This window comes from Anas platyrhynchos, chromosome 1 (genome assembly GCF_047663525.1).
Source record: "Anas platyrhynchos isolate ZD024472 breed Pekin duck chromosome 1, IASCAAS_PekinDuck_T2T, whole genome shotgun sequence".
NCBI lineage: Eukaryota > Metazoa > Chordata > Aves > Anseriformes > Anatidae > Anas > Anas platyrhynchos.
In genome coordinates, this window is record NC_092587.1 from 55,308,189 (window position 1) to 55,320,433 (window position 12,245).

General features: G+C 44.6%; 1 protein-coding gene across 2 annotated transcripts; it reads right to left on the minus strand.

The window, feature by feature from the left end:
• Nucleotides 1-999: 999 nt before the first annotated feature.
• On the minus strand, nt 1,000-11,861 carry RASD2 (RASD family member 2). Of its 2 annotated transcripts, XM_072038142.1 has the most exons (4): nt 11,669-11,861; nt 9,112-9,585; nt 4,912-5,191; nt 1,000-3,321 (listed from the first exon to the last, which is right to left on the minus strand). In XM_072038142.1, the coding sequence occupies exons 3-4, from the start codon at nt 5,180-5,182 to the stop codon at nt 2,792-2,794; spliced, it is 801 nt and encodes a 266-aa protein (XP_071894243.1). In that variant the 5' UTR covers nt 5,183-5,191; nt 9,112-9,585; nt 11,669-11,861; the 3' UTR covers nt 1,000-2,791. The 2 variants fall into 2 exon arrangements, with proteins under 2 accessions (XP_071894243.1, XP_005015401.1); XM_005015344.6 differs by lacking the exon at nt 11,669-11,861 and having other exon boundaries at nt 9,112-9,904.
• Between the last annotated feature and the right edge of the window lie 384 nt (nt 11,862-12,245).

Genomic DNA, 12,245 nt, shown 5'->3' on the forward strand with positions numbered 1-12,245 from the left:
CCAAGCTGGACACTGAAACTGGGGTTCTCTAGCCATCCTGTGGGATCCAGCATATCTCTGCCAGCTGCCACTCCTTGGCCTTTGGCCTCCCTTACCCTTGTGCTTTTGCTGTCCCCACAATATTTTTTTCACACCCAGTGGCTTCATAAATATTCCAGAAAAGACAGAGATGGGAAGACATGAAAGAGTTAGAAAAGCAGGGGTCTTTGCGAAGGCAGAAAGACAGTAGGGAAAATAGTAAGACAGGGGCAGAGACTTGATGATTGTGAAGGCACTTACAAAACCCAGCTTTATCCAGCAGGTGAGGGAGAACAGACGTAGGCTCAGTAACACAGCACATGGGCTATAGTCCCAGGTATTCTCTATTTTCCTGGAGTCCCAGCCAGTTTCTAGTGCTCATGCCTTTCCCACTCCATCTTCAACCCTCTCCCCATGTCTCTGCAGCTCATCAGTCCCAGAGCTTGATCATGTGCAGTAGTCATGCCCTTGAGAGACTGCAGGGAGGCAGGCAAGTGCTCAGGGGGCCTTAGACTCATACAGTGGAGGGATGCAGATGGTGAAATGGGGAAACTGCTGGGAGAAAAGGTGATGTCTCTGCAGAGACCACGTTAAATCACACCAGGGATGAGCATGCCAGCTCCATGCATGAAAAAGAGTGTGCTCTAGTGCTGCACTGGGAAGACTGCTTTTGCCTGAGGGGATATCTGTATACAGATGTTGATGGTGAGGATGAGAGATAGAAAGAAAGGAAGAAAGGAAGAAAAGAAAGTAAGTAGATAAGAAAAAGAAAATAGATATAGATGCAGATCTGTTCCAGACAAACTGTTGTCATTCCCCTGGTGGTGGAGGTGGAGGATGTAAAAGGCTCCTCCAGAACTTACTGGAGATCTCGTCAGGGCTCTCAACCCACACCTCACTTGCTCAGCTGCACCTGCACAAGACAAAAAATAGGGCCTCCCTCGTTCTTGGTGAAAGTAAAAATGGTCTGGGACACAGCTAATAAATAAAACAGGTTTAATCATAAACGTTGTACATATTTATAGATGTGGGGAAGACATGGTCAGAAAGTTGCTGCCCTGGCACTGGGGATAAAAGAACAGTGCATTTTACCACTTGATGTACAGTACCAGTGAAGGGTGGGGCTGATAAATGAATATGGGATTTTAAGTCCCAGCGGCTAATTTTCACAGACAACCATCATTCCTGGTTTCCTGTCAAATTACAGCATGAACTAGCTCACAGCTCTGACCAGGGCACAGCAAGGCAGAAACAGCCAAGAACAGAATTTAAGGGGGAGGGAACGACAAGGTACCTGAAGGCGATTCTGAGGTATACAAACCATGCATACTCTGCTGTTGTGTATACTCTTGGGGCCATGTTTGCCCACAGTTATGCATGCACACCTCTTGTTCCAGTCAGCGAGAGTGGCAGGCTTATGTCTAAGGGATACAGGTGGCTATGAGGGCATACAGAAGCACAACAAACAACAAAGCCAGAAGCAGGACAGAGAGAGAGCTGAAGACATGGAAGCTTGGACTGATCTGAGGAAGGCAAGAAGTGAATGATGGCCCCAGATTTATCCAGTTCAGCCCTGCTTGGACAGCCAACACAAAGCTTCATTTCTGGAGGACTTCTGCAGTGCAAAGGTTTCCATCAAAGCAACCTTTATCAGACAGCAGGGAAAAACAATGAACAAAATGATTAGAGGTGTGTTAAGAGAAGAAATGTGATGGAGCTGGTCCATGATCAAGAGCCTACAACCATTCAGTTCTTAATTCTGGAGGAAAACCAAGTCCTGCCTCTAAAGTGGTATAAGCCAACATATGGATCTGGTCACTCTTGGCTGATACAGGCAGAGGGAAGGAGTCATTGCTCTGGTGGCCAGCAGGCAAAGAGTGCCATCTGTACTATGATACTCAGAGTCGGTGTGGCTGCCTTGAGAAACTATCACACCAGGCTTTCAAAGCAGTCAAATGTATTGGCTTTTGCAGAACAATTTCACTTTCAATCAATGTACAGATTACATAGCTTTACAGATGGGAAACAACTTTCACTTCTAAAAAGTAGACACTGTTTTGATATCAAGCACACGTGCCATCTGATTTTGCCAAGAACCCACCCCCAGACAATAAAAAAGCAAATCCCAAATAAAATCTATAATACAAAAACAACATTCATGTCAATGTCAAATGGTAGCTGTCCCAGCAAACGTCAAATCAAGACCCTCTTAATGCAGGTCCCCTCAGAAGCACGGTAGAGTCAAGTGTCCATACACAGAGTCCACTCCCAATCTGGGAAACCTCAGTAAGACTGTTGTCCTTTGAAATGCAAGTCCCATTTTTAAAAGGAGTGCTCCTCACATGCATGCACACAGACACACACACACACAAACATACACACACAGACATAACCTCCTTTCTCTTAGCAAGTGCTGCACACTGGGTAACTGCTAATGCCTTCCGTGCATTTTGGACCTACTTCCTTTGCAAAGATGAGGATGACATTTCTTTACTTTTCAAGTCTCTGTTCTTTAGACAAAAAGGGGAATGCGGATGAACTACATCACAAAGATGGAGAAATGCACCCTCAGACATATGTTTTTTTCCCCAGTTGTTTACAAGGACGATGTTATTTACATTCGTGACTCAGCAGAATCCACAGGAAGTGTTGTCCTTGTTCTGTGTTGGGTGTTCTCCATGAGCCCAGCGAGCCCATCCTGTGCTTCCACAGACCATTTTCTTTAAGGCACTGCATGCGGATGATGACTTCTGCCAGAAGGGGCAAACCCTCTTCACTGGATAGTGCATTTCTCCCTCTCCCTTGACTGGCCTTCCCTGAGAACTTTTGATTTGATGTACTTCAGGTCGCTGTTGACACTTGGCCGGCGAGCAAAGGGAGAGATCATACCATAGGCATCCATGTCCTTGACTCGTCGCATCCGGAAGGACTTCTGTTGGAAGGTGTCACCATACTGGATGGAGATTTTCCTGTGCAGGGCAGGGCTCATCTCATGAGGTAGCTTGGCCATGCTGAAGAGAACGTAGAACATCTCATCCACGTTGGTGTTCTTCTTGGCTGAAACTTCAAAGTAAGCACAGTTTTCATCGCTGGAGACCAGGTTCTCACCTTCATCCGAGCGCACTTTGCGGTAGATTTCACTGTGGTCATTTTTGTTGCCACAGATCACCATGGGGAGGTCAGCTGATTCCTTAGTCTTGTTCTTCAGGCAGGATTTCACCTCAAGGATCTGTTTCTGGAGTCTCTTGACCTCATCAAAGGATTCCCTGTTATCCAAGCTGAATACCAGGATGAAAACATCCCCTGCAATTGAAAAATGAAAATGTAAATATTTGTTCATCATAACCTGTGTTGGAGGAGAAGATTTTAAAAAAGCAGTAGGTTTATTTGTCATCTTCTCCCTGTATTTTTTTTTCTTGTGCAGTCCTTTTCAATCTGTTCACTCTGCCGTACTTTAGTTCCAGTTCTTCTAACCCAAATCCCCACTCCTTTCTGTAGTGCTATGGAAAAGGCTTATGGCTTTGATGTTACTTCAGCCATATCTGATTATGTGATCCTTGGTTCCACTGGACTTGCAGGTTATTGCCCATTTGTACTCTCTTTTGTAAACAAGTTTCTGTCCAGCTCTGCTGCATTGCTTTCCTTTTTCTTCCTTTCGTCTATATGTGTAAAACACATCCTTTTCTGACACCAGGAAGAGTGGAGAACTAGTAACCACTCAACCTTGGCCTTTTGATTATACAATACAGGAAGCAACACCTGAACAGAAGATTTATAGCTACTCAGTCCCAAACGACTGAGAGAGGAATGAGAGGTTTCCCAGTGTTCACTATTCTGCTGCCATTTCATTTGCACAAGAGAAATAGACCATGGAAAAAAAAAAAAAAAGAAATATATAAATGACACAGATCCCCTGGCATTTCCTTTTGACATTTCCTGACTTAAAATTCCTTTTGCAAAATATAAAATAACACAAATCATTGCCTGTTGCATGACAGTCATGTCAAAAGTGCTAAGAGAGATTTGAGGGACAAAAGCTCACATCTGCATCCCTGAAACTGGCCCTAGGACCTCAGCAAATGCAAATACTAGCCTGGTCTGATGTAAACATCATGTTTCACTGGCTAGCTAGAAGGCGATACAGCAGATCCAGAAAGTAGGTTTATTGTGAGCTGTGGCTGAATATTTCTCCACTGTCACTTTCATAGGTTAAGAACACATCTTAGCTCACAAATGGAACTGCTTGACAATGAGGATGTACAAAGTGAGTCCACCATTTTCCCTCTTTAACTCATTTGATTAACCATAGACTTAGAAGAAAGGGTAAGAACAATTTTTTACTGGAATATCAAATCAAGAAAATCAGGCTGGAACTTTTAGGGAAAAAAAAAAAAAGAAAAAAAAAAAGAAAAAAAAAAAAAGAAAGAGCTTTTCTTGGTTTGAATTCCCTGCCTGTACATTTTACATTTGCTGTTCACCGCTTGTGTCTTATAATGACATGCTTATTTTGTCCCTTGCTGCTCTTTATTGCCCACGAGGTTTTATTCAACCATTCATTTGTGACTGCAGTAAGAAAATATGTTGTAGGAGGGGTAGGTAGCAGAGGAGAGAAATAAACTAGGGGGAAATCTTGATTTCAGACCTTCACCCAGTAGGGTTCTCCTCTGTGGCTAATGCACTCCCTATAGCGTAAGAAGCATGCCATCCAGGAAATATCTCTCCAGAGAAGTGCATCCTGCAATAAAACCCCACAGCCCATTTAGCTACCTCCCAAATGCATCTTATCCCTGAGAAACTGTCAAATCCAGGCTACAGTTTTCAAGCTACTGCCTGTCATGATGATCTTTCACCCACCGTTCCTTCTCTGCAAACTTTCCCTCACGACTTTCTCACCTGTCAGGATGGAAAGCCTCCTCATAGCAGGGAAAGGGTGATTCCCAGAGGTGTCCAGGATGTCCAGCTGGTACATATCTCCCCGGATGTTGTAGACCTTGCGGTGAAAATCCTCAATGGTGGGAGTGTACTGGTCCTCAAACCGGCCATTGAGAAAGCGTGAGACGATGGAGCTTTTCCCCACCCTGGAGGCTCCCAGCACTACCATGCGGTACGAGTTCTTGGCTGGCACATTTAGGGTGCAGTTTCCAGTGGACATGGTCTTCATCATTGCTTGGACCTGGAAGAGGGAATGGCAGAGTTGGAGGAAAGACCAGAAACTAGACAAAGGATGGTGAAACACAGCTCTGTGCCACAGGTTGGTCAGAATGCTCTGGGTGAGTCTGTGATGTAAAGCAGAATATCTGGTCCTGGCTAGCACATCAACAGCCTGAACAGAAATCTTCTCACTGAAAATGGCTCCATTTCTTCAGTCTCATTTCCAGAGAGTGATTTTTATTTTTTTACTTTTAAAGTCATATCAAAAAGAAGGCATTTATACCGCAGATAGCATATTTCTGAACTGTAATTTGCTATTTCACTTAAACATTAAGGGCTAATTTTGTCAGCTGTACTTCAACTTGGACACCAGGTTCCTTCCCACCCCATCTGCGTCACTTACACATTACCAGATTTTTCAGCAGAGCTTGGTTCTCTGTCAGATGCATAAACATAGAGATCAGAGGTCAGATTTCCCAATATACTGCACCCACTGAGGCTACCATCAGACTTCCCAATATACTGTGTCCATTGCAGCTATCAGTTAGGATTTAGACCACTTCATTTGGTTGCCTAAATAGGAGCATTTCACAGTATTCATTTTCTGAGATCAACCAAAAGTCAGAGAGAAACAGGAACCGTGCTTGACATCCATGGAAGCCAGACATCTCAGTAATTTTAAATAGCTGGTCCCATACAGCCTACAGTGCTGATGCAGGGAGTTTGTGCTACAAAATAGCTTCGAGTAGTGATAAATTCTAAGATCTGTGCCTTCGGTGACCTTTTAGAAACCAGAATTTATTCTAGCTAGTTGGACTGGTGGTGTGTGAACTCCCTACCAACAAGCTATCAGCACTGCAGTTATCACTACTTTGCAGCAGGATGGCCAGCAATGGACAGAGTTGAAGAAATGGAGAAAAGTTGCAGAAATACAGAAATTTCGTGGGAGTTTTGCACAAACACAGCTGTTATGGGTATCACAGTCATCGAGGATGTAAGCACAGCCTGGGGAAAGGACGAAGGACAGCCATCTTAAATAACTATCTGACAGGATTTCCAACCCCTGACAAGTAAAATGAATCTCGAGACCTTGGCGATCCCATTTTGACATAGCACCCAGATGCAAGAAACTTTGATAGGAAAAAAAAAATAGGGTTGCACAGACATTTTACATGTACCAGTTCAAAAACATTGTGCGCTGAAAGGAAAAATACAACCCCAATGTGGGGAAAGCTAGCCATTAAAGCAAAGAAAGCACATTTTGGACAGAGTTTATTTTGGTTACTAGGATCTTATTAAAGAATAATCAAGTTCCCACTGTGCCGTTTATTTAACTTAGGTGCTGTTTATTTAATATTACAATTTGAGTACTTTATGTACACTGAAAGATCATTTCTGAGTCCAGATCTGGATTCCTATCTTTCCCCTGAGTGAATTTTATCTCCCAAGCTTTTATGCAGCTGACACTTATCTCAGTCAAGACTTAAAATCTTTTACTTTGTTTAACATGCACTAAGCACCAAAGCAGAAGTGAAGATACGGCCACTGCTAAATAAAGAAGTCTCTGGAATTCGGATCCAGCATCATTACAAGCTCTGCGTTATAGCCCGAGGCAACAGCAAAACATGACTATTTATTATTATTGCTCTCATTTGCTGCACGCTAACAGCACATTCATCCCTATATAAAGCACGGAGGAAAACACAGTGCTTTCCTCAGAGCGTCTTAGGCTGAATTATATACAGAGGGCAAGGATGGACAATGTTAGAGGCAGACAGTAATGTCAGATTATCGCTTTGGATGGGCAGACACACACACAGAGAGTTATAGAGCTGTTGGGATCGCTGTGGAACAAGTGACAGCAAGGAGCACACTGTTTTGAACCAGACTTTTCTTTAGAACAGGACCCATCTCCAATATTGCAGGAACACCACCTTTCATCTCTGAAACAATGGTGCCACATACAGCGGCTCTGTCCTCCCCTACACAGTGGTCCAACACTGTCCTGCATCCATTTGCCAGACAAATGGCAACAGAACTGCTTTGGGACAATCCCTTTCACCCTCTCAGGCTATATTTAGCTGACAGAGAAAAGCAAGGAGATGGATTTTGTGGGAAAAACCACAAAGCTCTCTACAGCCCGGGTTCAGGACTTAGAAAGGAGTCAGCTCCTTGGACCGGGGTGAACTGGTGCGGCTGCAGGAGGGCAGGCAGGCTGTGGTGGGTCACACCTGCTAGGAGACATCGTGCCCAGCATCGTGGGGAAGCAGCAGGGCTGAGCGTGGTCTTGCCTTTTAGGCAAGTGCCTTCCACATCCAGATGTGCACACTGGGGGACCTGATCCTGTCTGAATCCCTCCTGTCTGACGGGTAACCACTGAGCTGCTGGCAGTGGGAGAAACTCCTGTCGTGCAGCAAGGGAGCGGGAACTGGGTCCCTGCGGCTACGCAGAGGGCTGGTTTGTCACTTTGAGGGCAAAACACACTTCTGTCCGCCTCCTGGAAATGAACACCACTGCCTTGGACCTCAGTTAATGCCACTGGACACCAAATGCCTTGGAGGAGGGATTGTCACCATGGCATCTCTGGCCCCTAAATCACACTGCCTCCCTCCCGCATCAAAGGCAAAACCCTAACTGCAGACTCACTCGTTTCAGGACGCTCTGCCCCAAGGATGTGTACGTACCAAGGAGGAGGATGAGGTGTAAGAACACGCAGATTTGAATGATTAAATAGTCACTCTATGCTGTCCTCACTCTGCCTGTCAAGGTATTCAGTCAAGAGGACTCCTGTAATTTCCTGTCTGCCTTTTGTTTCACACGGAGTCGAAAGATGCTTTTCAGCACTTTGATTCTTGGAGTTTCTACTCATCTCAGCCCCTCTGCTGCAAATCTGACTCAGAGCATGCTGTTGAGCCGGGAGCTTATGTTTGTGTTTCGTGCTCTCTTCTTATCCCCCCACTCCGCTTTCTGCCTGGTTCAGTGCAATCTTTCTTCTTTCCTCCTCAGGAAAGAAACTTCAGCCCTCACTCCCAGCACAGGCACTCATATATTGAAAAAGATTAAAGACACAAGCAAGGAAATAGAAAGGGACCACATGTTCATGTACTAAATAAAGCAAAATCAATCAGAAGAGAATGAAGAGACAAACAACCTCCAGCTGGCTTTAATCTACATCTTTTCCTTCCAGTTTATTAAATGCTTAAGCATAGATTAATTCCCAGTGGTACCTTTTGCTTTATGCACTGGCTTGACGGCAGAAACTTTGCATTAGTATTTTATAGTGGTACAGAGCACAGGGATTTCAAAACGTCATAGAAATGCAGGCAGCGTTATCTCCACTTAATAAAGGGAAAGGCTCATACGCCCATGGAGAGCTGAAACAGCTGTCCAATATCAGCATTAAACCCCGTTTCTTTGGACTCCCTGTATCTTCTTCTACCTGCTCACCACTGCTGCCTGTTTCGTGGGCACACATCGGAACAAATGACAAGGCACCTGCGTTTGCATGCTCTGAAGAGCGCTTGTCTGAATTCCAGCGAGGCGCTGACAGATTTGGTCCTGAGCACCTGGAGAGGGCTATCTGAGGAAGACAGTCTTCATTCAACCTGCCTACAGCTTTCCCACCTTTAGCTCTCCAGCCTCCCATCAGGGGATGCATGACACCTGGTTATCCTTCCTACAACTCCCCGTCCATGAACAGACTTCCCAAGTACCTCTCTTGCACTCCGTGGTCTTTAGCTACGGTCTGTGTTTCTGTTTGCCATCCAAATATAATTCACTGCATCCAGCTAAAAAGAACACAGGCAGATGCAAGCTGCATCGTGCATAACAGACCTGCCACTTGTTAGTCACTCCTAGTACCCCCTCGGTTCTCATGCACACCAAAATCACTCCTGCGGGATGTTTCCTACTTTCATCCCAAACTCCGTGCTGCTTTCTTACCTCTCGTTCCTTGGAGGAGCAGTCCTGGGTCTTGGTGAAGTCCGGTGAAGTTGATAATTTTGATCAGAGGCGGCTGCTGCTCTAAGAGGCTGCGGTTCTCTGGATCCCACGTCGCTTGCTCGGGGCTCAGTTCTTCACCAGTATTTCCTGGGAACTTAGCAGGAATGGGAGGGACCGCAGGGCTCCAGAGGACGTCCCCCCATGGATGGCAATGACTAGATCAGGCGACCGGCGAGGACTAAAGAAGTGTCTCTAAAGCAGTGGCAGCTTTTCCCCTTGCTGAGATGAGCTCTTCTCCTCCCAGCCTCAGTTGAGGAGAAGGAGAGGCAGGGTCTCTCCCTCTCCCACCAGCTCTTCTGGCCAGGTGTGCTTCGCAGGCTCTGCTGGGGGCAGGAGGTCTCTGGAGAGACACTTGATCATGCAGGGGTGTGGGGCATCCACCCGGCTCACCCTGCCGTGATGCCACCTCTGACCCTATGGGGAAAATGAATGAGGGCAGGGAAGTCGTCTATGGTGAGCCTACGTTTCCCCAGGTCTTGCCTGGCACAACCCCTCTCCCCCCCCAGGAGCTTCTTTTCTTCTGACCTGAGATCAGCTTTTACAACGTTCTCTTTCCAGGACAGAAGGGGCTTTTCTTTACGTTTGCCAATTAAAGTCTTCCCTCTTCCCTCCCTGCCTGTCTCTCCCTGGCTCTCGCAACTACTGGCAAATTGCAGATTTTCCTTCTGTAGGACTCACAGATAATTGGCTCAACTCCTCCCTTGAAGTCAGTGTCAGACACAGGGGAAGGAGGGGTGCTGAGGGGGTGGGATTTTGTGCCTATTGAAAAAAATCTTTCTTTTCTTTTTTTTTTCCTTCTTTCAGCAGAAAGTTCGCATGCATTCCAGACTGCACATTCCCCTTCTTCCCACCAGAGACCTGTACGTATGCATGTGTGGGGAGAGAGTCAGCGTACGTGTACGAGAGGCACAGACTTCAGTTACTTTGCAAGCTGTAAATTCATAAGCTGTTTCTAAAGGCTGCTTCTATACTTCAGAGCCAATATTTTCTGCTAGGCAGAAGTGGACTGACTCATTTCCCAAGTAGGGGCTTTCTGTCCAGCATTCCTGTAATTATTTTGCCGTATGGAATACGGTCCCCTGTTCCCTCAACCTTGATGATGTTGTGTTGGGATTGCTGGTGGATTTGATTAAGAAATAGGGATAATGTGCAACTGCTGCTCTTTCATTAATATTTAAATAAGCTGTGGCTAATAAAAATGTAAAAAAAAAAAAAAAAAAGGTCAAGCACACTGAAAGTGTGGGGGGCTGAGGCAGACAAACAAGAGAAACAAAGAAAAGATAGGTTGAATTCAGGCAGTTTGCTCTACCCTCAGTGAAAAATGGTGTTTGCAATTTATTTGATCATTCATTGACTCTAGTTTTTCACCTTTTTTAGATTTACAAGTCTGATTCAAAAGATTTCAGAAAGATTTGAAATGAAGTAGTTTTGCATTGCCCACTTAAAACTCCTAATCAGAAAAGAAAAGAAAAAGAAAAGAAAAAGAAAAGAAAAAGAAAAGAAAAAGAAAAGAAAAAGAAAAGAAAAAGAAAAGAAAAAGAAAAAGAAAACCACACTAAGATTTGAGATATTTTGACAATAAAAAACAAAAACAAAAAAAAAAGAAACACAGAAGGGATACATGATCTCCCAAATCTGAATATAATTTCAAGTCTCTCAAAATTCTCTCTTGCTTTTTCTTTAAGCAAATTTGTTCTTTGAAGAAAAATAAATCTCCAACTACACTGTCTATTTTTTTCTTAAGACCCCCCACCACAAGAATTCCTGTAGTTTTGGAGGAATTCTTTAGATTCTTTGCTTTTTGGAAGCAGAAGCTCCTGGATTCCTCCTCATATAGACAGCTTTAAATTTGGGAAGGAAGAGCACAGCTTGGCATAGCGTGGCTGAAATATTGCTGGCTTCTTCCAAGAGGCAGTGAACTGGTAACGGGGCATGACCTGAACTCAGCTCTTAGACCACAGCACCAGGACTCTTTAGTCAGCTCCTGAGTCTTTTCTCTTTGGCACAAAGTAGAGGAGCATTTTTATGGCTCAGGCATTTTTTTGAAGTAAAATATGATGCTTTTCATCCCTAAGTCATTTGTTCACATCAAACCTGGACCAAAACCTGTCATCTTTGGTGGCTGGTCAACAGTTTGTGTAGCTCAGATCCAAGTGAAATGATCAGCGTGCTGATATCTTTGCCATGGGAGGAATTGCTGCTGGCAAAATTAACAGAGAAGTCAAATCCTGTAGTGTTACAGAAAATACTCTTTCATCCCTATAGCTTACACAAATGTAAGAGTTCTCTGCCAAAAAGAAAGAAGAGTAGTCATCCTAGAGACCATCTCATCAGCCTGGAATCTCAGCCTACTCAAGCTCTTTTGTAAACCAAATGCAAAACTCTTGCCTAGCTGGCTTCACCAAGCCCATACGCCCACTCAGCTGTCTTCTCCAGCATTTAAACTAGCCAGTTGATTTCCTCAAATTATATCAAAAAAGAATGGGAACATTCTTACCTCGGCACCTTGGCTTTATTTGATCTCTCAGCAATCGGCTAGTGACATAGTAAATTACTTTTGAAGTAAGCCTTTGAAAGATAATTGCTTACTATGAGCCTTCAGAGGCTCGAGATGTTGCTGTAGCTTTGTTGTTGGGTACTTTTTTTTTCTTCCTGCTGTGCTCAGGAACTGACAAAAGGCCAGGACTTCCTTTGGGGCTCAAAAATCCACGCTTTTCCCATGACTTCCTGAGGGTCCCTGGTGGAGAAGTCAGGCTAATTCTCTGTACCTGCCCCCACTGGGGAAGCAGGGATGGCAGCAGCTCATTGCTTCTAGGGTAGTAAAGGGAACAAATGAATCAGTGTCAAAGCCATTGCCAAAACAAGAGAAAAAGTTCCCAATCTCAGCGGTTTTTCTCTGGTTAGTCAGGGACCATCAGCCTTTCTTAGGGCTTGCAGATATTTACCAATTTAAAAGTCAGGCACACAATGAATTATGCTCTGGAGGCATTTCTCCCTCCTACACCTCCAGTACAGAAAGAAAGCCTAAATGAGTTTTTTTTTATGCGGCTAATGCCATCTCAGAGAGTTGCAGG

Bases quoted from the DNA above. Each gene is read 5' to 3' on its own strand.
- RASD2 (XM_072038142.1), bottom strand. From the start codon at position 5,182: ATGATGAAGACCATGTCCACTGGAAACTGCACCCTAAATGTGCCAGCC. The intron at 3,322-4,911 runs GTGAGAAAGTCG...TTTCAATTGCAG, and splicing joins GAGGCTTTCCATCCTGACAG to GGGATGTTTTCATCCTGGTA.